Source organism: Zalophus californianus, chromosome 4 (assembly GCF_009762305.2).
Source record: "Zalophus californianus isolate mZalCal1 chromosome 4, mZalCal1.pri.v2, whole genome shotgun sequence".
Classification (NCBI taxonomy): Eukaryota; Metazoa; Chordata; class Mammalia; order Carnivora; family Otariidae; genus Zalophus; species Zalophus californianus.
In genome coordinates, this window is record NC_045598.1 from 8958273 (window position 1) to 8981514 (window position 23242).

At 51.1% G+C, this 23242-nt stretch overlaps 1 protein-coding gene across 3 annotated transcripts in view; it reads left to right on the top strand.

Annotated features, from left to right (window-relative positions):
• Positions 1-23242, top strand: part of TNFRSF8 (TNF receptor superfamily member 8) — a 61383-nt gene that overhangs the window by 9666 nt on the left and 28475 nt on the right. For 2 of the 3 annotated variants that reach the window (XM_027618555.2, XM_027618576.2), the window contains exons 2-6: positions 3657-3744; positions 11631-11747; positions 18319-18471; positions 21943-22036; positions 22393-22556. In XM_027618555.2, coding sequence (XP_027474356.1) covers positions 3657-3744; positions 11631-11747; positions 18319-18471; positions 21943-22036; positions 22393-22556 — 616 coding nt within the window. The remainder of the gene's footprint in view (positions 1-3656; positions 3745-11630; positions 11748-18318; positions 18472-21942; positions 22037-22392; positions 22557-23242) is intronic. The other variant, XM_027618566.2, reaches the window with a different exon arrangement.

Consider the following 23242-nt stretch of genomic DNA (forward strand, 5'->3'; position numbering starts at 1 on the left):
TGCAGTTCCCTCATCTGTAATATGGGGTAGTGATCCGGCCCCAGAGGGCTGGCAGTGACATAAAGGAGGAGATGTGTGACCGGGGTGGGGGGGTGATACGCAATACCATGGCTTCCCTATTCTTCTCTGCAACCCCCACCCTCTCCCACTGAATCAGGATGTGGTGGCAGGAAGGGAAGTGTAAGAATTCAGGCTCCCCTCAGCAGCCCCCCGCCCCCCAAGACCCTGGAGAGAGAGCAGGGCCTGGACCTACAGCCCCCTCAGAGTCCATAATTATCAATGAGATGAGTGGGCAGTCAGAAGGGGAAAACCCAGGGTAGGGACCCAGAATTTTCCACACTGTAGGCCTGAACCTTCGCACCCCCACCCCGCTCCACCTGTAGGCGTCCAAGCTCACTTGTTGAAATGCCGTGGGTCAGGCAGGTCTCTGTCCCTAGAGAGGCTCCCAGGAGCTCCCTGGTTTACATGAAAAGAACGAGATCCTGCCGGAGGGAGGAGGCAGGGTGTGGGTGGGTGAAGAGAGTGTCCTCAAGGCCGGGCGCTCTGGATTAAGTGAGAAAGGAGGCGCACAAGTGCCACGGGACTGGTGGTGCAAACGTCAAGGTATGTTTATTTCTCATTTATATGGTGACATTTCAGACGTGCAAAAAAGGGAAAAAAAAGAATGTAATCAAGACTCCATATATCCACCTCCCAGCCACACTGGCCTCCTTCTGCTCTCTGACCCTAACGGAAGTATTCATTCATTAGTACTCACTGTTCCCTTGGCTAGACCGGAGAGGAGAGAAGCCCCTTAGACCAGCCAGGCCTCTCCCCTGTGGGGAAGGGGTGGGGAGATGGCTTCTGTTTTCTCGCCAAACCAAGAAAGCCTACTCATCTCATTCACCCCACAAGTGGCCACCTGGGCTCTGCCAGGCACCCCCTGGGAGGCTGCAGATATAAAGGTGAGACATAGCTCCCTCCTTCCCTCTCCCCTCTCCCTCCTGTCTCCCTTCCTGGAGCCTAGAAACCTGCTTCATGTTCTTTTTCCTTTTTTAGATTTTATTTATTTATTTGAGGGAGAGAGAGCATGAGTAGGGGGGAGGGGGAGAGGGAGAGGGAGAAGCAGACCCCCTGCTGAGCGGGGAGCCCGCTGCGGGACTCAATCCCAGGACCCCGGGATCATGACCTGGGCCAAAGGTAGACGCTTAACCCACTGAGCCACCCAGGCGCCCATACTCACCTTTCATTCTACCAGAAGGACAAAGTTCCTCCCCTAGGATGTGAGCAGATTTTCCTCTCTTAAGCTTCTGACAAAGGGACTGAACTTTCAAAGAGCCCTGGAAACATATGGGGGAACTTGTTAAAAATGTGTATTCCTGAAAAAAAAAAGTGAGTGTTGACCCCTACTTTACACCATGCACCGAAATGAAACCTGACTGTGGAAGGTTAAGGGATATCATCTAGCAGATAATGTGGGAGAGCATCTGAATGACATCGGGCCAGCAAATATTTCTTACAAAGGACATTGACATTGAAAGAAAAGATGGATAAATTGTCCCTCATTAAAACTAAGAACTTCTGTTCATCAAAAGTCTCCCTGGGCACCTGGGTGGCTCAGTCGGTTAAGTGTCTGCCTTGCGCTTGGGTCATGATCCCGGGGTCTTGGGATCGAGTCCCATATTGGGCTCCCTGCTTAGCGGGGTGTCTGCTTCTTTCTCTCCCTCTGCCCCTCCCCCTTGCTCGTGCTCTCTCTCTCTCTCCTCTCTCGCTTGCTCTCTCTCTCTCAAATAAATAAATAATCTTTGAAAAATAAATTTAAAAAAAAGTTCCTTTAAGAGGGCGCCTGCGGTGGCTTAGTTGGTTGAGCATCTGACTCTTGGTTTTGGTTCAGGTCATGATCTCAGGGTCTTGGGATCAAGCCCCGCATCAGGTTTCATGCTGTGTGGAGTCTGCTTGGGAGTCTCTCCTTCTCCCTCTCCCTCTGCCTCTCCCCCCACTTGCATGCTCTTTTCTCTCACTCTCTAAAATAAAATAAATAAAATCTTTAAAAAGAAAAGCCTCCCTTAAGAAAGTGAAAAGGCAAGCCATAGAAGGGGAGAAGATATTTGCAGTGCATTTATTCACCAAAGGGTTTGTATCCAGAATATATAAAGAGTTCCCACACATCAATAAGAAAAGTCAGACAATCCAATTTTTTTTAAAGATTTTATTTATTTATTCATGAGAGACAGAGGGAGAGAGAGGGAGAGAGAGGGAGAGAGAGAGAGAGAGAAGCAGAAGGAGAAGCAGGCTCCCAAGGAGCAGGGAGCCCGATGTGGGACTCGATCCCAGGACCCTGGGATCATGACCTGAGCTGAAGGCAGACGCTTAACCATCTGAGCCACCCAGGCGCCCGTCAGACAATCCAATTTTTAAAAAAAATAGACAAAAGACCTGAATGAGCATCTTATACAATATCCAAATGGCTAATAAACATGTGAAAAGATACCCAACATCATTACTCCCCAGAGAAATGCAAAATAAAGGATACAATGAAATACCACTGCACACACAGCACCATGGCTAAAATTTTTAAAACTGACACTACCAAATGCTGACAAGGATGGGGAGCAATTGGAACACTTATACACTGCAGTGAAGGGTCAGTACAATTTAGAAAACAATGGAGATTCTATCAAAGCTGAGCATGCGCATACTTTATGACCCAGCAGTTCCACCCCTGGGTGGAGTCCAGTAGAAATGTGTATATTTATGCACCGAAATATATGTATAGGGCTGTTCCTAGTGGCATTATTCATAACGATCAGAAATGGAAACAGCCCTAAGGTCCATCAAGAGTAGAATAGATAAATCAATTGTGCATATTCATGTGATGCAGCACTACACAGCAATGAACTTGAATGAATGGTTGCCATTTGCAACAATGTGGGTGATTCTCGCAATATAATGTTGAATTAAAGAAGACAGTTGCAAGAGAACAGAGATGGTTCTACCTATGTAAAGCTCAAAAGCTGACAAGACAATTCTATGGTGGAGAAGTCGGGTTAGCGGGTGCCTTTTATATGTAGTGCGTGGGAAGGGGCTCAAGGGGGGGGGGGTTGCTGGGTGCTGGCAATGCCCTGTTTCTTGATCTGGGTGCTGGCCGGGAGACATGTTCCCACTGGAAAAATTCAGTGGGTATGCACTTGAGATGTGTGCGCTTTTCTGTAGAGCATGTTAGACCGCAACAAACAAATTTACTAGAAATTTGTATTGCTGGGTCCATGCCAGAGGCCAGGTAGGAGGCAACTGAATTAATTAACTCAGGGGAGAGAGGATGGGGAGTGGGCGCAGGTGGAGGAGGTGAGGGGGAAGGACATTGGTCCAAAGAGGTCAAGAAAGTTTGCTGATGGGTTGGATGTGAGTGTGAGGGGAGAGAGTCAGGGCAGGGCGCAGGTTTTGGGCTGAGTTATGGAAGGCTGGAGTCGCCATCAGCCCCCTCCCCTGCCAGGTGGAGCGGGTTTGAGGCAGGTGTGAAATCAGGTGTTTCTATCCTGATTCTCTTCTAAAACTTGAGGCTCTGTCTCAAGCCTGATGCTGACAGTGAGTGGAGACCAGGCCTCCTGGGGCCCAAGGGGTAGGAGGGATGCGTGTGTGGGATCAGCCTGGTCTCACCAATTTATCCCGCCCTTCAGGATGGAGTTCCGAGGGACACCTGCGAGGAAGGCCCCAACCACTCCTACAACGAGATTGCTGGGAGGTGCTGTTACCGCTGCCCCGTGGGTGAGTGGGGGTGCTGGGGAGGGACAAGGGGGTATTTTTGTCCTCAAGTTATAAAACTCCGGGGTGACTGGTGAGTGGGCAAGATGGAAGCCCACACTGTCATCGTCATGTTGGCTATAGATTTCTGAAGGTTTTGGTTTTAGTTACCCCATAAGGGTTGGCCCCTTATGAACACTTACCATACATACACTGGTCTGAGACCTTCCGATGCATTGCGTGAGCTCATCAGCATCCTTTATTAATCCTATTTTGTAGATGAGGCTGTCGGGGGTGCTGTAAGGTTAGGTAACTGGCCCAAGGTCACAGGGCTGGGAAATGGTGGAGCTGGCCGGGTCTGGAGTCCAGGGTCCTGTGATCCCACAGCCTGGGCCCTCAACACCCCCTGACTGCCCCTCATTTCTGAGTCTGGAAGCCCTTTGCAGTCCTCATCTTTTCCAGCCCAGAACATGCATTTATCTCTGGGCCACCTGAACTATAGATCTCTCTGGAACCAGGCTCCCTGCTCGGAGCCCATTCCTGGAAGGCTCACCCAGCCCCAGCACCATGATTGGCTCTGAGTAGATTATCAGCCTGCCCATCCTCACTTGGCCGGTGCTGCTCACGCCCGAAGAATGGGGTGGTGAGGCAGCATCATAATCATGGTTGTTATCAAAATTCTCAAGGCACATCCAGGGCCCTTCGCTGGGTGGGGCGTGAGACAGAGCTGGACTGTGGTCTCTGACTTCTGGCGCAGGGACTCGAGCGGGAAAGATGCTAATTCTGGCTGCGGAGGGTGTGAGGACTACCTCGTGCTTGGAGGCCACTGGAAGTGGGGGGTGACCTTCAGGATAGGTAGGGGGCCCACCTACCCATCCTCTCAGCCGCCAGCATTGCTCTCTGGAGGGCGGTGCCAGGACATGATGCGCAAAGTCACCAAGGGTAAGTGGCCGGAGCTGGGCGGGAGCCCCGGGCTGTCCCTAGAGCTGCAGCCTTTCTGCTCTACCGTGAGGCAGACCGAGCCCAAGCTCAGGCCCCCAAGGACCCAGAACAACATTTTGGGGAAGAATTTGATATTTTCTATTTCCAAAAATGATTCAAAGTTGTCATGATAGGGAAAAAAGTAGAACTTTATTGGATTTTCTCGCCTTTATTTTCTGGTTTAGTGTGGGTTTTGAAGTACCAATCAGGTGGGTGTCTGTGCTTCCTTCAGTGCCTGGGACTCCAGTGTCTGACTGCCCAGCCCCCCACCCACTCCCCATATGCCTGCCCGCTCTCTTACCTGCCCAACCCCCCATCTCCTTCACCCCCTCCCCATTCCTTCTGCCACCCATCCCCCACCCATCCCCCCATCTATCTCAGGCTGCTGGGGGCGGGCTGCCGTAACAAAACAGCACAGATGGGGAGCGGGGGTGCGGTGCGGGGGTTGGGAACACATCCACCACTGACATTTGTTTCCAAACCATTCTGGAGGCTAGAAAGTCCAAGATCAAGTTTCCAGCGGCGTTTGGTTTCTGGTGAGAAGTCTCCTCTTCTTGGCTTGCAGACAGCCCCTCGTCATGGCTGAAGGAGAGAGAGGGGTGGGGGAGAAGGAGAGAGAGAGAGAGAGAGAGAGAGAGCGCGCGCGCGCGCGAGAAAAGAGATGTATTTTTCTTTTTCTCTTCTAAGGGCCACCAGTCCTATCAGATCAGGGCTCCACCCTCATGACCTCATTTATCCTTAATTACCTCCTAAAGACCCTATCTCCAAATAAAGCCACACTGGGGGTTAGGGCTTCAGCATATGGATTTGAGAGGGACGCAGTTAGGCCACAGCACCATCCCCCTCCCACCTGGCCCCATCCATCCACCCACTCCTCCCACGCCCCTATCCTCTGCTCTTCTGCCCATCCGTCCAGCAACTGTTTATTGCTCCATCTTATCATGAAGTCACTCGTCACCTTTCCCAGCCTTTTCCCCTTGGCCTTTCTTCCGTGCTTTCAAGTCTCTGGGCCTTTGACATGCCTGTCTGCCCTGGGATGCCCTCCCCCACCGCCGCCACCTCCGGCAGTCCTGGTACCCCTTCCTCCAGGAAGCCTTCCCTCACCAGCCCAGAGCTGGGGGGCGGCTCGCACACCGCTTCTCCCCAGGACAACCGCAGTCAGGGCCCTGGAGCGGTGGGGCCCTCAGGGCTCTGTGACTTTCCACAGGACCCATAATCCCAGCTGCAGGAAGAAAGACAGACACTTCCTTCCCCCGCCCTCCAGCTCCTTCACCCCTGCCTGGCTGGGTCCCCACAGAGTGAAGTGGGTGGACACGGAGTGATGTGTGCGTCCCCAGCGCCTTCCACTTAGATGCTGTGACTTGGGAAGAGAAGGGCTGCCGTCCCCCCACGTTCTTGCTCCATGGCCCAGTTACTGGGGGTGGCTGAGCGCCTCTTGCTGGTGTGGTGGGCGGGGCATTTTGCTGGAGTTTTATTGACCCCGTGCTTCCGGCAAGCAAGAGGAAAAAAGAAAAACCCACAAAAACCCCTTCCTCGGTCTCTGGGGGAAATTTCTGACATTTTGCCCGCCCTCTGCAATCAGCGCTCAGCTCAGCTGTGTGGCAGTGTTGGCCGGGGGTGGGTTCCTAGAGGAAGGAAACTGGGAGACCTTTGAGATTGAGACGTTTAGATGTCGCCGAATCTCTCCTCTCACCCAGCCTGTAATGCCCTTGGTAACATCCTTGACAGCTGCTCCCCAGCCCTCTGCTTACACACCCTCAGTGATGGGGAGCTCCCTCACTGTTTCATAACAAGGATAACAATTATCGTTGATGGAGCATGCTCTATGTCAGCCACAGTGCTAACCCTTCACCTGCATTAGCTCACTGAACCCTGATAGGGAACCCAGAGAGGAAACTTGGAGTTGGCAAGGTTCAGAGATTTTCCCACGGTCACGTGTTAGTAAGTAGCCAGCAAGGGCCACACTGGAGCCCCCACTGGCTCACTCAGAAAGTCTGAGTCTGGCTAACTCAGAAACCTGAGCCCTTCCCCCTTACCTGGTGCTGATCCCCAAGGCAGAGCATGTCAGTGAAGAGCCCATGTGGGGGCTACAGACCCCTTCCTATTCTGCCCCTTACTTCCTGGATCACCCTCCCCTTAGTGCCCAGACTCACTCCCCAGAGTGGGAGGAGGGGAGCCTGCAGATGTGTGAGGCCTGCCTCGGTGAGGGGGGGGACCCTGTGAAGCCAGGCCCCATGTTAGGCAGAGAGCATGGCTTGCTTGGGGCCTGCTGAGTGTACCTCATCTTGTCCCGGGAGCTGAGGGATTCTCCACGGGCTGTGAGCAGGAGGCCTCCTTGGCCCTCGGGCCCTTGGCCAAGCTTGGGGGGGGCCCAACAGTTCCTTTCCCAGTCTGTTCTCCCTCGGTCACCAAGAGGGACACATGGCCAACATTTTTCAGTTCCAATTCCAGAGCCTGAGAAGAAAGCATCCGATGGTGCAGAGAAGCCCAGATGTCCACCTCTGCTCTGGTTCCCCCCGGCCCCGGACCACTGCTGGGGGGAGGGGTGACGGAGGGAGCAATTCTCCAAGAAGGCCAGCCTGTGGGCTGGGAAGCCCTTCCAAAACGTGTCTGCTGCCCCAGGCTGTTCGACTTTGGGGTGGTGCTGCTGGGAGCCATGGGGACACACTCCTAGGGCACCTCGCCTGACTGGAGCATGCAGGGGTCTTCCTTGACGAGATGGCATCTAAAGGAGTCCTGGGGATGAGCAGGGGTTGGCCAGGCCAGGGTGAGGAGGGGGCATGCTCTGGGCAGAGGCACAGAACGTGCATAGCCCTGGGGGGGAGCAGGATGGGCCACTGGAGAATCGGGAGGGTTCCATTCGGCAGAAGCCCAAGCCCAGGGTGTGCAGGGGGGGCGGGGGAGAGCAGGCCGGAGGGGCTGGTGGCCCGACTAAGTGCGGAGCAGTTCTCAGTGTGGGAGTTTCTTGGGCCAAAGCAGCTGGGGCCGGGTTGCCCGATGCTGCGCCAGAGGTGAGAGGCGGCGCGGGAATGTTCACACAAACTTCGAGAACATCTGGAGTCAGCGGAGCGCCCTGAGACCGAGGGGGTGGGGCTGGAGACAGAGCAGGGCAGAGGGACCCATTCTAGCACCACCCCTGCAGCCCCCGAGCCTTTCTCAACCATTTTTGTTTCTGATTTGGAAAGTGATTCCGTGCAGAAGATCTGTGTGGAAAATGGGCAAAGAAGAAAACAGGAACGAATCAACGCTCATAACTCTGGCTCCGTCCGCTTCCAGCCCCCGTGGCCTTTCTGTTCTTGGCACGGGCCACACTTGTTCTGTCCTCAGGGCCTTTGCATGGGCGGTTCCCTGTGCCTGGAGTGCTCTTCCCACAGCCCTCTGTGCCGCTGCCACCTACGGTCCTCGGGGACTCGGGGAGGCCTCCCCGATCCCCCTCCCTGGAGCTCTCCCCCCTCTCCCTCTGCCTTCTCTCTTGGCTCCTGCTTTATTTTCTTCAAAGTTTGTAGGCACACTGGAAACCGACTTGCTAATTTCTTTCTTGTACTTGCTTGCCTCTCTTCCCCCAGGCCCGAGGATCAGTTCCTCGGGAGCAGGGACCTCACCTTCTCCAATCTCTAAGTCAGAGCCTGGCACAAAGGTGGTGGTCAATAAATGTGAGTTAAGTGAAAATATAATCCCACCACCAAATGAGTCACTTGAGTCCTTGAATAGATTTCCTACAGCAGGGGCTTTCTAGAGTTCACCCCAAACAGCCCCTGGCGCTGAGAGGTGATTTTAAAGGGATCCAGAGAGGGGAATTGGATGGGGTCAGAAGATGAGGAAAATTCCACCAGTGGACGGGATTTCAGCCTGACCTGGTTGGATACAGAGGGTTCCCAGTGGGTAAAAATGGAGATGGAGAGGCACCTCAGCCTGGGCGAAGAACATTTGTATTCGTTCCCTAGAGCTGCCATCAATGAAGCACCACAAACTGAGCGGCGGACACCACAGAAATGGGTTGTCTTATGGTTCTGGAGGCTGGAAGTCCAGGATCAATGTGCTGGCACGGCCGTGCTCCCTCAGAAGGCTCTGGGGAAGGTTCTCACCTGTCTCCCAGCTTCTGGTAGTTCCTTGGCTGGTGACAGCATGACTCCAGTCTTTACCTGGCTGTGTTCCTGGGTACACGTGTGTCTTGTATCCACGTGTCCCCCTTTTTATAAGGATGTCAGTCATCTTGGATTAGGGCCCACCGCAATGACTGCATTTTAATTTCATTATCTCTGTAAGGACCCTGTCTTCAAATAAGATCACATTCTGAGATACCGGGGGTTAGGGTTTCAGCGTGTCTCTTTTGGGGGACAAAATTCAACCCATTACAACATTCCAGGACATAGGAGGGGTGCCAGAGTAAAGACCAAGGTACCCAGTGGTGGCTGCAGCGTAGAGCCCATGATACGAGCCATGTACAGTAACCCCAGAGCGGGAGTCGGAGCCAGAGGGAGGCCTGGGTCCATATTGATTAGGTGGTCAGAGCACATATTGATCAGATATATGTGTCAGGCCCTGTGTGTGAGGGGAATCATTGGTGAGCAGAAAGGAAAAGATTCAACCTTGAGGAGCTGACAGTCATGGGAGGAATTCAGATACTAAGACAATTTATCCCACAAATAAGCGTGATTACACAGCTAGATTAAATAGATTACAGCGGAGTTAGGTATAGGAGGGCGAGGTACATGATCTCTGACAGTTTATAACAGGGGTCCTGACCAAGTTGCTGACAAAATGACACCTTGACAATGATGCGAAGGCTGAGCAAGAGTTTACTAGGGGAAAGGGGAGAGGTGCATTCCTGGCAAAGGGCCAGCTTGTGCAAAGGGCCTGGGGCCAGAAGGGAGCATGGCCCCTTTGGGGGACATGGAGATTCCGGTGTGGCTTGAGATTAGACAGTAAGGAGGCTGTAGGTAGGCAGAACCTCCTTAACCATGGTAAGGACCTAGGGCTCTATCGTGGGAGCCATGAGATGCCTTTGAAAATTTTAGGCGAGGGGTAATGCGGTCACATTTACCTCTCTGAAAGACCACTGGGGAGCTACCAAAATTTTCTGAGCTAGACGATGCCAGCCATCAAGCTAGTATTTCTGGGAGGTTCTTACATGTTTTTCTAGAGCAGGAGCTTCTCCGTGGGTAGATTTCAGGGGTTCCTAAACCTGAAAGAGTTCACTCCTTTTCATCAGCCTCTAACTAAAATGCCCTGTATGAATTCCTTCCATTATGAATTAAGACAACAAAGCATAGTAATGATATTGTAGGTGTCTGCAGCTTTTCCAACAGAAATCAGATATTCTCAGCATATCACGAAATACTATTTATGCTCATCGGTACTTTGAAACTATGATATTCATTAGATTTTATTTAATGAGTTTACAAAGAATCACATATATTGCTATCTATTATTTTAATGCTTTGATAACCGTGCTCTCACATAGCTAGGTTCCTTGGAAACCTAGGATGTATTTTATTTTATGCACTTAGAAACATGATTCCAAGTGGTGTCCCATGTTTCCCCAGAATGACTAGGCGGCACAAGGAATGTTGAGGACCCGTGGTTTAGCCTAACTTATTTATGTCCAAAGTCAGGGTAGAGAAATAACTGGCTCGATAACGGAGAAGACGGTGACCCCATAAATTCAGTTTGGACGTCCTCAGGGTCCTTTTCTCTCTGTCCTGGACCCTACTTGTGTCTGAATCACCTCCTTCTCAGGCTTGCCGTGGCCACGCTGCCCCTGCCACAATCTGTCAGCCCTGGATTTAAACGACCCTTTACACCAGGAATCCAATAACAAAGACAGGTGGCCTTAACTGGTAGATTTTGTGAAACTCTCAGAGATGGGGCTCATTGGCCGGCATGGGTCATGTGTCTCTGAACCGATCGTAGTGGTGAGGAAGTGCTTTGATTGGCTTATTTGGGTCACGTGTCCATACGGAAGGACGAGGTATTCCGATTGGCCTATCTGGGTCACGTGCCCATCCCGAAGGACGAGGTATTCTGATTGGCCTATCTGGGTCACGTGCTTATCCTGAAGGCTGAAGGCCGAGGTATTCTGATTGGCTTATCTGGCTCACAGGGCCATCCGGGACTCAAGCAGTGCGTGGTAGGCGCCCCGGCTAGGACCGTCACCGGCGCGAGAGCTGGGCGGGCCGGGGAAGGCGCTCTACGCCTTTGCCCCACAGTTTGGTACCAACGCCATGCATCTCCCATCCTTGTATAGTGGGAGTCAGGGACTGCTGGCTGAGGCTCCTCAGGGTCTAGGGCCTTAAGGGCTCCCCAGTTCCTGCAGGGAAACAGGACTCCTGCCCGAATGACAGCGGCCGGTGCTCCTCCAGCGCTTGTGCGAAGCACACCTGTTTATTTTTACAATCCCTTTACCTGGCTCAACAACCCGAACAGGGGGATCGTGTTAACGTCACGGTGCCCATGAGTCATGGAACTTGCCCAAGCCACGCAGTTGGAACCCCCAGGCCCAGGTCTTCCACCCAATCTGTGCTGCTTCTCCCGCCTGCCCGCTGACCTTAGGTAGGCAAGGTCTGCTCTGTCCCCGGCGATGCCTCCATGACACGTTTCTTTTTTTAAAGTAATCTCTCTGCCCAACTTGGGGCTCAAACCCGTGACCCTGACATGAAGAGTCGCATGCTCTACAGACTGAGCCAGCCAAGGCGGGCGTGGGGGGTGAGGGGGTGGGGTGGGGGTGGGGAGGAAAATCTTTTCTTATCCCTGCTCTGCAGTGAGGAAACCCAGACTTAGGCAGGTCAAGGGCCTTTCCAAAGTTACAAAAGTCTGGTAAGTGGCAGATCTGGAGTTTGAGCTGTGTGTCTGACACCAAGAGTCAGTCTGGGGAGGTGAGGTCTTCGCCAGGGCGGCTGGGCCTGGAGCTTCTCTGCTTCCTTCCCCAGGGCTGACCTCGCAGCAGCCGTGCGCGCAGAGGTCATATGACTGCAGGAAGCAGTGTGACCCCGACTACTACCTGGACAGGGACGGCCGCTGCAAGGCCTGTGTGAGCTGTTCTGGAGGTAAGGGCCTTGTTCTCCCCTCCAGGGGCAGCTTCGGGGGAGGGGAGGCCCTTTGGGGGAGGAGGGGTAGGCAGAAAAGGTGGAGAGCATCAGGATTTGGTGCCTGGACTCTGAGTTGGCCCCCTGGTGCCTCAGTTTACCCCTCTGGATTTGTGAATTGATATCAGCCATGATGTTTTGCATCCGTTTTTAGAGAGACTTCCTTAACATGTTTCTTCAAGGGAGGAACTCACGTTTACGGAGTTTAATCTTCACAAAACTCCTAGGAGATTTTTTTTTTTCTTTTTTTAAAGTAATCTCTCTGCCCAACTTGGGGCTCAAACCCATGGCCCTGAGATGAAGAGTCGCATGCTCTACAGACTGAGCCAGCCAAGGCGGGGGTGGGGGAGGAAAGTCTTTTCTTATCCCTGCTCTGCAGTGAGGAAACCCAGACTTAGGCAGGTCAAGGGCCTTTCCAAAGTTACAAAAGTCTGGTTAAGTGGCAGATCTGGAGTTTGAGCTCTCTGTCTGACACCAAGAGCTGTGTTCTTTACCTGAGACCACGAGTGCTTCCAGGAGGAGGCTTCCCGGAGCACCTTCACTGTTAATTTCTTATTATAGTTCTTGAATGTGGTTTGGGTGCTCTCTGGTGTTTGTTTTGTTTTGTGTGGGTGTTTTGTGGGGTGGGGTTGGGAAATTTGTCAAGATTTCTTGCACCCTGGGCACCTGGGTGGCTCAGTTGGTTAAGCGACTGCCTTCGGCTCAGGTCATGGTCCTGGAGTCCCGGGATCGAGTCCCGCATCGGGCTCCCTGCTCAGCGGGGAGTCTGCTTCTCCCTCTGACCCTCTTCCCTCTCGTGCTATCTCTCAGTCTCTCTCTCTCTCTAATAAATAAATAAATTCTTTAAAAAAAAAATTAAAAAAAATAAAAAAAAGATTTCTTGCACCCTAATGTTCATATTTTTAAACCATGTTTAGTGTGTTTGGGGAAGAAAAATGTGTGTTCTGTTTGTTAGGTACAAAATTCTCTATATACCTATCAGATCAAGCTTGTTAATTGTGTTATTTAAATAATATACATTCTTTCAAAATAACTTTTTAAGTTTATTTAATTAAGGAATCTCCACACCCAACATGGGGCTCGAACTCATGACCCCAAGATCAAGAATCACGTGCTCTATCGACTGAGCCAGCTGAGTCCCCCGGAATAATATGCATTCTTTACTTTTGCATTCTTACTTATTTTTGTCACCTTCCCAAAGGTTGCCGTCTGAGATAGATGTGTAAAATCTATCTCCCCTGTGCTTGTTTTTCATCACATTTTCATTGTGTTCTGTTTATTTTTGCTCTCTATGTGCCAAAGCTATGTTATTAGGTACAAGGTTCATGAATACTATGTTTTCTTGGTGTGTTGGACCTTTCATCAGCATGAATTATACCTCTTTGCTCCTTACAGTGTATTTGCCTTAATTCCGTCTTTGTTTGATGTTAAGATTGCCGTTCTTCTTTGTCTATGTTAGCATTTCTTTGGTATATCTTTAAGTTTTTAAAATTAGTGACTGCATTGTATTAAATGAAAGTTATAGGCATTCATTATAAAACATTCAAGCAATACAGAAGTGTGAGGAAGGAAGCCAGCTCTGCCCCCTTCCCCCTCGTTGGATGTCTGACCGACACTTCTCTGTATCTCTGTATAGAGGGAAGAATGGGAAGGTTCGCAGCCAGACAGACTCTACACACATAGAGAAGAGGGATTTTTTTTTTAAGATTTTATTTATTTGAGAGAGAGAGAGAGAGCGCACAAGCGCTCACACACACACACGAGAGGGAGGGGCAGAGGGAGAGGGAGAAGCAGACTCCCCCTGAGCAGGGAGCCCAAGGTGGGCCTCGATCCCAGGACCTGAGACCCGTACTGAAGGCCGCTGCTCAACCGACTGAGCCACCCAGGCGCCCCGAGAAAAGGGATTTTTAAGAGGATGGGATCATACTGTTTATGACATTCAAGTGATTCATTTAATTTTATTCAAGTGTATCAGAGGAGAAAGAAACTAAAGTGAAAATAAAACAATCACAAGAGAGCAGTTTCTAAAAATAAAACCCTCTAAAATGAAGAAGAGGCTATGAAAATCGAGAAGCAGTTGGAAATCATTAAAGGAATAACTATCTCTTGTGGTAAAATCATGTTCTGCTCGTTTCAGTTTTTGGATGGGATAGAGCATATTGGCTTCCTGTAATGAAATGAAGTAATGAAGTAAGGAAATGAAATGAAAAAATGAAGTAATCAGCTTGCTGCCTCCTTGTCCTCTTCCTGACTTTTATTACTTACTTACATTTTTTTTTTTACTTTGTTATTACCTATGGTGTTTATATTCTTTTCTGTAACCTTCAGTCCCTTGGCCTGTTAGCTTTACTTTGCTATTTAAACTTACTCCTTGTGCACTATGAGCACATTGAACACGGCTTCTCTGTTCCTGAATTTTTCATTTTGATTTATCGCTTGATTGGTTAGATTTCACTGACCTGTGCCTGTACCTTTTTTTTTTTTTAAGAATTTATTTATTTATTTGTCAGAGAGGAGCACAAGCGGGGGAGTGGCAGGCAGAGGGGGAAGCAGGCTCCCCGTTGAGCAAGGAGCCTGATGTGGGACTCATTCCCAGGACCCTGGATCATGACCTGAGCTGAAGGCAGGTGCTTAACCGACTGAGCCACCCAGGTGTCCCACTGGATTTATATTCTTATTAACTTCTTTTATAGTGTGAAGCGCTCTTGGGATTGCTTCTGTTTTAGAGTGGCTTCTTTATCTTTCCAGAATGTATTTCTATCTCTTTTAGATCTTTCTCTTTCTTTTTCTGTCTTCCCTTCTCCCTCCCTTCCTTCTTTACTGCTATAGTGTGTTTGCACTTCCCTATTTTTGCTTAAGCTTAGCAGGGGCAGCAGCTCTGTTACTGCCTTCTTTCTGCCCTGATACAGTGTGACTTCTCCTTTACACCCGCCCCACCTCGCTGGGCTCTGGTTTGTCTTTTCTGCTCAGTGCTTCAGCTGGGGGCTCAGCATTCCTTTTCAAAAATACTGTAGTAAAATGTACATAACATAAAATTGATCATTGTAACCATTTTTAAAAAAGATTTTATTTGGGCGCCTGGGTGGCTCAGTTGGTTAAGCGACTGCCTTCGGCTCAGGTCATGATCCTGGAGTCCCAGGATCGAGTCCCGCATCGGGCTCCCTGCTCAGCCGGGAGTCTGCTTCTCCCTCTGACCTTCCCCCCTCTCCTGCTTTCTCTCTCTCTCAAATAAATAAATAAAATCTTTAAAAAAAAGATTTTATTTATTTATAAAACAGAGAGAGAGGGAGAGGGAGAAGCAGGCTTCCCGTGGAGCAGGGAGTCCAACATGGACTCCATCCCAGGACCCCGGGATCATGACCTAAACCGAAGGCAGACGTTTAACCGACTGAGCCACCCAGGCGCCGCCCAATCACTGTAGCCATTTTAAGTGTACTGTTCAGCGGCATCAAGTGCATTCACATCTTTGGCAACACTCTCACCATTTTCCAGCTCCAGAACTTGTTCATTTGCCCCAGCTATAACTCTGTCGCCATTGAACACTAGCTCCCTAGCACGGTGCCCCCAGCCTTTGGCAATGACCATTCTATCTCTGTGAATTTGACTACTCTAGGAAGTTCATATAAGTAGAATCCTAAAATATTTGTCTTTTGTGACTGCCTTATTTCCCTGAGCATCATGTCTTCAAGACATTATAGCAGGGCGTCAGGCTAATACACCGTTGGATGGATCAACCACATTTTGTTTATCCATTCCTGTTGATGAACACTGTGGTGCTTCTACCTTTTAGCTGTTGTGAATAGTGCTTCTGTATACATACGTCGACAAATAATCTGTTCAGGTCCCTGCTTTCAGTTCTTTTGGGGTATATACTTAGCAGTGGAATTGTTGGATCATGTGGTCATCCGGTTTAATTTTTTGAGGAATCCCGAGTATTACTTTTGAAACTGATTTTAGGAGCCGGAGGGCCTGGGTGGGAGGCAGAGTGCAGCCAGAGATGGGCGTCGTCCTTGCTGGGGCGGGGATCTGCCTTCCCTTCCATCAGAGGCATTACCAGAGCTCCTGCTGCCGGAAAAGAGGTGGACCCCACTCCCGGGGCCTCTGCTCATTTCCGCTGGGCCTGCCTTCCTGAAAGTTAGCAAGTCCAGCAGCCTTTCCCACCTTTGCCCAGGCCTGAGATACTGTGTTTGGGCTGCTAACTCTAAGGGCCTTTTCCTTGAATTTTCCAGGGATGTCTATTGTTTGCCCTCAGTCTGCCTCTCCCTTAGATTTTCTAGAATTCTCAGGACTTTATTCTCTCCTCAGTACTGCGCCTGCGGTGCAGGCGAGAGTTAAGGGCTACTCCTGGGCCACTACAGCTAGGAAGAGAGAGATGAGCGAGCCTCAGGAGATGGTTTTAGGGGCCAGTCCTGGGAGAAATGCCTATCATTTTGGTCCACATCTCATTGGCCAGAATCCTGTCACATGATCCAAACCCAACTGCAAGGGAGGCTGGGAAATGTAGTCTTTCTGTGTGCCAACGTGAAATGAACGGGTGAATACGGCATTGTGCTCCAAGGGATTCTTTTTTTATGGCTTCGACTTCCTTTCTCTCCTTCCTTGAGCTCCAGGGGATTCCGTTTTATAGCTGCAAGTTTCTGAGACTATTCATTGTACTGATTCTAACGGCTTGTTCTGTGGTTTTTGGGGTTTTTTTGCTTTTTTTTTAGTCTGCTCTTTCGAGAGTTCTTTTTGAGTTTGGAGCTCTTTTTTCTTGGTGCTGGTTTTCTCTCATGTTTGGTGACCCCTCTGCACATTGTATCTGATCACTGGGGTGGGGGAGTGTGTTCTTTAGTGGCTGATCTTCTGGGTCTGCAGGGTCCCTTCCTCCCACATAGGATCAGCCCTGGGGCACTGTCTCGCTCACCTCACCCAAGAGTCTCCTAGGGGAGATGCTTGGCTTCTGGATTCGTGGCATAAGTGGATGAGAAGCGTGGGGAGACTGACCCAGCTGGGTGCTCCTGCTGCAATCCATATCGGCTTCCCTGGGGCCTGCCCCTGCCCTGTACCCACGGGGAGACTGGAGTAACCCCCCTCCCCTGCCCCTGAGCCTCTCCCAGAAGAACCCTCTTGGGTATATTTTGGGCTGAAGTATATTTTGGGCTGAAGGCTTTGGTCTTCTTCTTCCATGCAATCCTAACCGCCTTCCATGTTTCAGGAAGCCTTCACCATTTCTGGCTGACCAAGAATGCCTTGTGTAGCTTTTCACGAATGTTTGCATTTGCCAATTACTTATACCGGTGATTTTTTTTTTCTCTTGAGATAAATACACCATTTTATTTATTTTTAAAAATTAATTTAAATTACTTATTTATTCTTGCAAGTAAGCTCCACGCCCAACATGGGGTTTGAACTCACAACCCTGAGATCGAGAGTGGTGAGCTCTACGGACTCAGCCAGCCAGATGCCCCTAAAATTCACCATTTTATTTTATTTTATTTTTTTAAATTTATTTATTTGACACAGAGACAGTGAGAGAGGGAACACAAGCAGGGGGAGTGGGAGAGGGAGAAGCAGGCTTTCCGCTGAGCATGGAGCCTGATGTGGGGCTCGATCCCAGGACCCTGGGACCATGACCTGAGTCGAAGGCAGATGCTTAACGACTGAGCCACCCAGGCGCCCCTAAGATTCACCATTTTAAAGTGTGCAATACAGTGGCCTTATTGTATTCACAATGTGCAGCCACCACCACTATCTGACTTCAGAAAACTCCCACCTGCCCCAAAAGAAATCCCTACCCCCCCGTTCTCCTCCCATTCTGCTCCCTTACAGTCTACTCTACAGTCTATCTGTGTGGATTTGCCTACTCTGGACCTTTCAGAGCCATTAGTACGTGGCTTTTAGTGACTGGCTTCTTTCACTTTGCAGTGTTTTCAAGTTTCATCCATGTTGTAATACGGGTTGTTTCTTTTTGTGGCTGAATAATATTGCATTGTATGGATAGACCACATTTTGCTTATCCGTTCATCGGTTGATGGACATTTGGGTTGTTTCTACTTTTTGGCTATTACGAGCAATACTGACATGAATATTAGGTTTAGGATCCTCCTCCCAAACCCTTGGCAGCCTCTGATCTTTTTAGTGTCTCTGTAGTTTGGTCTTTTCCAGAATGTCACGGAGTTGGAATGACATGGCATGAAGGCTTTTCAGACTGGCTTCTTTCATGTAGCAATATGCATTTAAGTGTTCCTCATCTCTTTTTTTTTTTTTTTTTTGGCCCATTTTAAAACGGGGGCATTAATTTCTTTTTAATATGATTGTACTGACGTCCGGGGATCTGGGCAGGGAAGTGGAGGCTGCCTCATTGGCCCCGCCTGGCTTCTTGCCCCCATTGCAGGAACACTCTGGAAAGAAGGGCTGAGCATGCCAGCTCCCTGCCCGATGGGAGGCCAAGGCGGCATCTTCTGTCATGTGCCAAACTGGCTCTGAGGGCTCTCCAGCTCCCTTCCCCATCCTACCCCTGTGCCCCGTGACCCTTCTTTGTGTCCCTTAGATGATCTTGTGGAGAAGATGCCGTGCTCAGGGAATTCCTCCCGTGTCTGCGAGTGCCGGCCTGGCATGTTCTGTGCCACACCAGTCATCAATACCTGTGCCCGCTGTATCCCCCACTCCGTCTGCCCACCAGGGATGGTCGTCAGGTTCCGGGGTAAGTATCCCCACCCTCAGCCCAACACCAAGATCTGGGCCCAACTGCACCTCTCCCCTGCCACTGCCCCAGATCTCCAAATGACCTCCGACCTCCCACTTCCTCCTTCCTGTTGGATAGACTGCTGTCTCCTTTTGAGATCCTGTAGGTGCACCAGCCACTGCAGAGCCCCCTTCCCTGTACTTTGTGTCCCCGGCTCAGGAGACCCTGACGGCTGGAGGCACAGGCCTGCCTGGATGAGGTCTTGGATTGGTTTGAGGCTCGGGGCAGAAGTTCTCTGATGCCTGGTAAACAAGAAGCAAACCTCAGGTCTCTGTCCCGGGAGTTCCCCAGAGGATTAGGGCCACTTCCCCCAACTCACCATTGAGGCATTGGGAGTTAGAGTTGCTGAGACACTTGGGTTTCTTTTCCCACTTGCTGTGTGAGCTCAGGCAAATTCCTTACCCTCTCTGGGCTTCTAATTTTCTGACAGTACAAGGAGGCTCATGGCCAGAAAGGAGGTAAGGGGCACGGATGCTGTGTGGGTGGTATTGAGGGCACCTCTCAGAAGGGAGGCATGGGGAGTGGGTGGGCTTCGGACCATGGCCCCATAGCGGTGCCACAGCCACACAGGCTGGGGAAGAGGCAAGATGGAATCAGAGGGAGCCACGCCCACTGGGGAGAAAAGTGCCAGCACCTAGCCCATGACGCTCCCACTTCTAACCTGGTCCTTTTCCAAAGCCCCATCCTTACCACCCTCTCTCCCACTGTCCTTTCTTCCTTTCCTTCCCTCACGCCCCACAGCCAGCACATCTCCCAGTCCCATAGCATCTGCTCCCCTGATTCTCTCTTCCATTCCCCACCCCCAGTTCCTGCTGTCATTCCTTGCCCATGGCAGACGGGCGGGGCCACCCTTGCAAAACCAAATCTGATTCTCTCTCTTTCTCTCTGTCACACACACACACACACGCACGTGCTGAAAAAACACTTTAGTATCTTCTCATTACTCTAATGATAATGACATGATTCTCTGGCAGAAGAGAACAGGTTTTTGGAGGCACTTCTTTGTTAAAGTCTGGGCCGTTTGGCCTTCCTGGGCTGCTGGCTTATTTGGCTCCACGTCTGGGATAGAAGAACAGAGAAAACCCAAGGGACTCACCACGGTGTCATTCCTTGGGTTCCGAGGCCTTCTCTCCACTGTTCAGAATCTTCTCTGTTCAGACACATGCGCATGGCGTTTAGCTGTCTTTAGTGGGAGGGCTAGGGGAAAGGGCGCCCACTCCGTCTTCCCAAGGCAGTCTCCAGGATGTGATCCTGTACGCTGTCCTGCGCAGTGTTGTCCTTCCTCCAGCCTCGGGCTCGGTGCCTCCTTTCCTGGCCTCGCTTGGTCTGCTATCTTTCGATTCTATGGGTGCGTGGTGCTTCTCCCTCTTACCAGGCCTTTGTGCATGCGGTTCCCTCTGCCTGCGACACGCTTCCCTCGTGTTCACTCAGTCAGCTCCTCAGCCTTGAGCTCTCTGTCCAGACGTCACTTCCTCAAGAGGCCGCCTGCGACTTGTCACAGGTCACGTCTGCATTGTGATCTCTTATCACACAGTGTTTTTCGCAAACATGGATACGAACATTTGTATCTCTCTTGGTTTGATCAGTGCTGGCCTCCCTCCCTGGGGTGTAGCTTTGTGAGGGCCAAGACCAGGCCTCTGGGGCTCCTGGTCATCTAGGGCCACAAGCAGGGCCAGGGGGTGGAGTGGAAAATGCTCTGGGCTGGGCATCAGACACCTGGGGTACTGTTAGCTTTGCACCTGTGGGGCGTGTTCCCACCCCATCCTGGGCTTCAGTCTCCCATCGGTAAAATGTGAAGTTGTCACTAGAAGGCCTTGGGGGACTTTCCAGCTCAGAAACCCTTGCATCTCCGGGAAAAGTAGTGGAGGTCTGTTGTTCCAGCCAGTGAGGCCCTTTCTGTGGTGTTCCTGCGACTGCCACATGATGGCGCCAGAGGCCTCTCTCTGCTGCCCCTGGACCCGTGCTGCCCCTAGCGGTCCCGCTGGCCGCATGCAGCCAGAGAGCCTTTAAAATGTGGCCCCTTGCGTTGAGATACGCTGCCAGTGTAGAATATTCCCTGGATTTCAAACACGTAGTAGACAAAAATGTAAAACAGCTCGTTAACTCTTTTTTGTATTGGATATCTACCGACATATTTTAGATCTATTGGGTTAAATAAATTAACTTCACGTGTTTCTTTTTACTTTTTAAAATGTGGTTACTAGGCAATTTCAGATGACATGTGTGATTCCCATCATGTGTCTATGGGACAGTGCCGCTGGCTAACTCCTGGACTCGCCTGTGGATGCTCCCACAGGGCAACTCTCCAGCCATAAAATGGAAAGTCGTTTCTGCTTAGGAGTCAGCCCATAGCTAAGCAGCAGGTGTTCTCTCCTGAAGGGCTCAGAACTCCATCAAGCAGACTGAATTAGCCATCTTTTACAGCTGAGGAAATTGAGGTCCAGAGATGGGTAAATTGCTCCAGACTACAGAGCAGGGAATATCTGAGCCAGGCCTCATCACCCCACTGCACTCAGAAACACAAGACACATGCGCATTGCTCATGCCGCCTCCACATCCCACATGTGGGACACTTTCTAAGCAATGGACAGGAGTCCAGATGGGGAAAAGGACATGCTATTTATTAGACATTTACTATATATCACACAGCGTGATGGGTACGGTGAGGACATGATAGAAGTATCAGGCGAACTCAGATCCGCTGGATAGAAAGTGCTGTGTGTTTTCCTCTTTACTCTGCTTGCACCCAGTATTCTTCAGGAATCTTTGAGTTGCTGGCAACAAAATCTCAAAATTTTTTGGTTCGTGTAACTGCAAAGTCTGGGGCTCGCTCTGGGTAGTGTCTGGCACGGCTGGATCCAGGAGCTCTGTCTTTTCCTATTTCTCATCTCTTCTCGCCTATGTGTAGGTATCTGTAAGACACCTCCCAGCAGCTCCCGGCTTGCTTCCCACCCAATCCCAGTGGAAAGACGGCTCCTCCATCCTACAGTTTCAAGAACCAAAACCAAAACCTTGGTGTTGTACCTCACGGGCATGCCTTGGGTCATGTGCCCATCCCTGAACCAGTTCATCAGGGTCAGAGGAACGAAATGGATTGATGGGTCCATCCTGCTCTGTGTTTGCTCCTGGAAGGGAGGGATGTGAGTCAGTCTCAGCCCCTGAACACAGATACTGAGATTGGAGAGTGTTCCCCAGGGGAAATCGGGGTGCTTTACCGCAACAGGGACCAGACACAGGGCAGGCACAAACATCAGATGGCTGCTCCGTTTCCAAGCACCTCATTCCGAACTCTGGGTTGTGGTGGTAAAAGATCTATGTCTAGAGTCTTCAGGCTCCTCCATGACGTCTCCTCAGTGTGTCTCAGTGAACCTCCTGACTCCTCTGTGGCGTCTGTCCCTCCTGCATTGCTGTGTCCCCCCCACCCCGCAGGTACAGCAGAGAGGGACACCATCTGTGAGCCACTCTCTCCAGTGACCAGCCCTGACTGCAGGACCAGCCCCGAAGCCTGCCAGGCGCCCGCCAGGTGACTCCCCTTCCCCATCCAGCTGAACTTGGCTGTCCTGGCCCACAGGATGCCCGGAGCCCAGCTGGCTGTGATGTGGGTGGGGTTCAGCCCAGGGTGTCAGGATTCTGGGGTGCCTCTCTGTCAAGCCCACAGGCCACTTGAGGCCCCACCGTGTGCTCAGTCTTCCCTGAGCACGTGAGAGAAGAGCCTAGAAAACACAGTCCTTGCTCCCAGGAGCTGACAGCGGGGCTGCCAGAGGCTGTAGGCAGAGGGTCTGGGGGCCCCCTTCTCTGCGGAAATGGTTGCCCTTGAGAACAGACCTCCCTTTGCCCCCTCAGGAGAATTGGCAGTGCCATTTCTGGCTTCTCTCTCAGCAGCAGGCCCCCCCAGGCCAGGCCCCTGGGGACTTCCTCAGCAAGCTCCAAGGCCAGGACCACACTTCCTGGAGGGGGTGCTTCCCTCACCCCGGAAAATGATTCCAAAATGACCAGGGCCCCCAGCTCTCCCTCCTCAGTGCGGAAGCCCAGTCCCAATCCAGGTGAGTTCTCCGGAGAAGCTGTGGGGTGGTTCCCAGGACAACAGCGTGTTGTTGGCGGGCGAGCCCTGTGGTCCAGGCCGGGGGGACGGTGGTGGGGGCACCCTCGGCTGGAGTCTTTCCCAGTCCGGGGAGAAGAGGGTCTCCGGGTCTCTGGAGGCTGAAGGCGTCGAGGGCTAGAGTAGATCATGGAAGAAGTCATTCGTTTGACAGCTTGAGTGCCTCCTAAGTGCGACACGGAGGTGCTTGCCAGGGAGCAGGTATTGATCTGATGCCCTCCTGGTTCCCACGGCGACGGATGGGGCCCTCAGTTCGCTCCTGCTTTTTACTGACTAGCCTTCCATGGTGGCTCACGTTTATCCAGTAGTCTTTGGATATTTGGGTTGTTTCCTCTTTTTGGCTGTAATGAAAAGCAGGTCTTTGTGTGAATGTATGTTTTCATTTCTCTGGGGTTTGTTTGTCTTTTTAGTTGACTTCTTGATAGGACTGCTTACAATTCTGGGTTTGAGCCCTTCATCCCACAGTGGTGTGCAGAAGACCTCCTCCCACCCGGTGGCTTGCCTTCTCATTTTCTTTATGGTCTTTGCTAAAGAGATGGGGTTTTTTTATTTTATTTTTAAAAAAGATTTATTTATTTATTAGAGAGAGCGCGTGTGCATGTGCATGTGTGCACATGTGTGAGCAAGGGG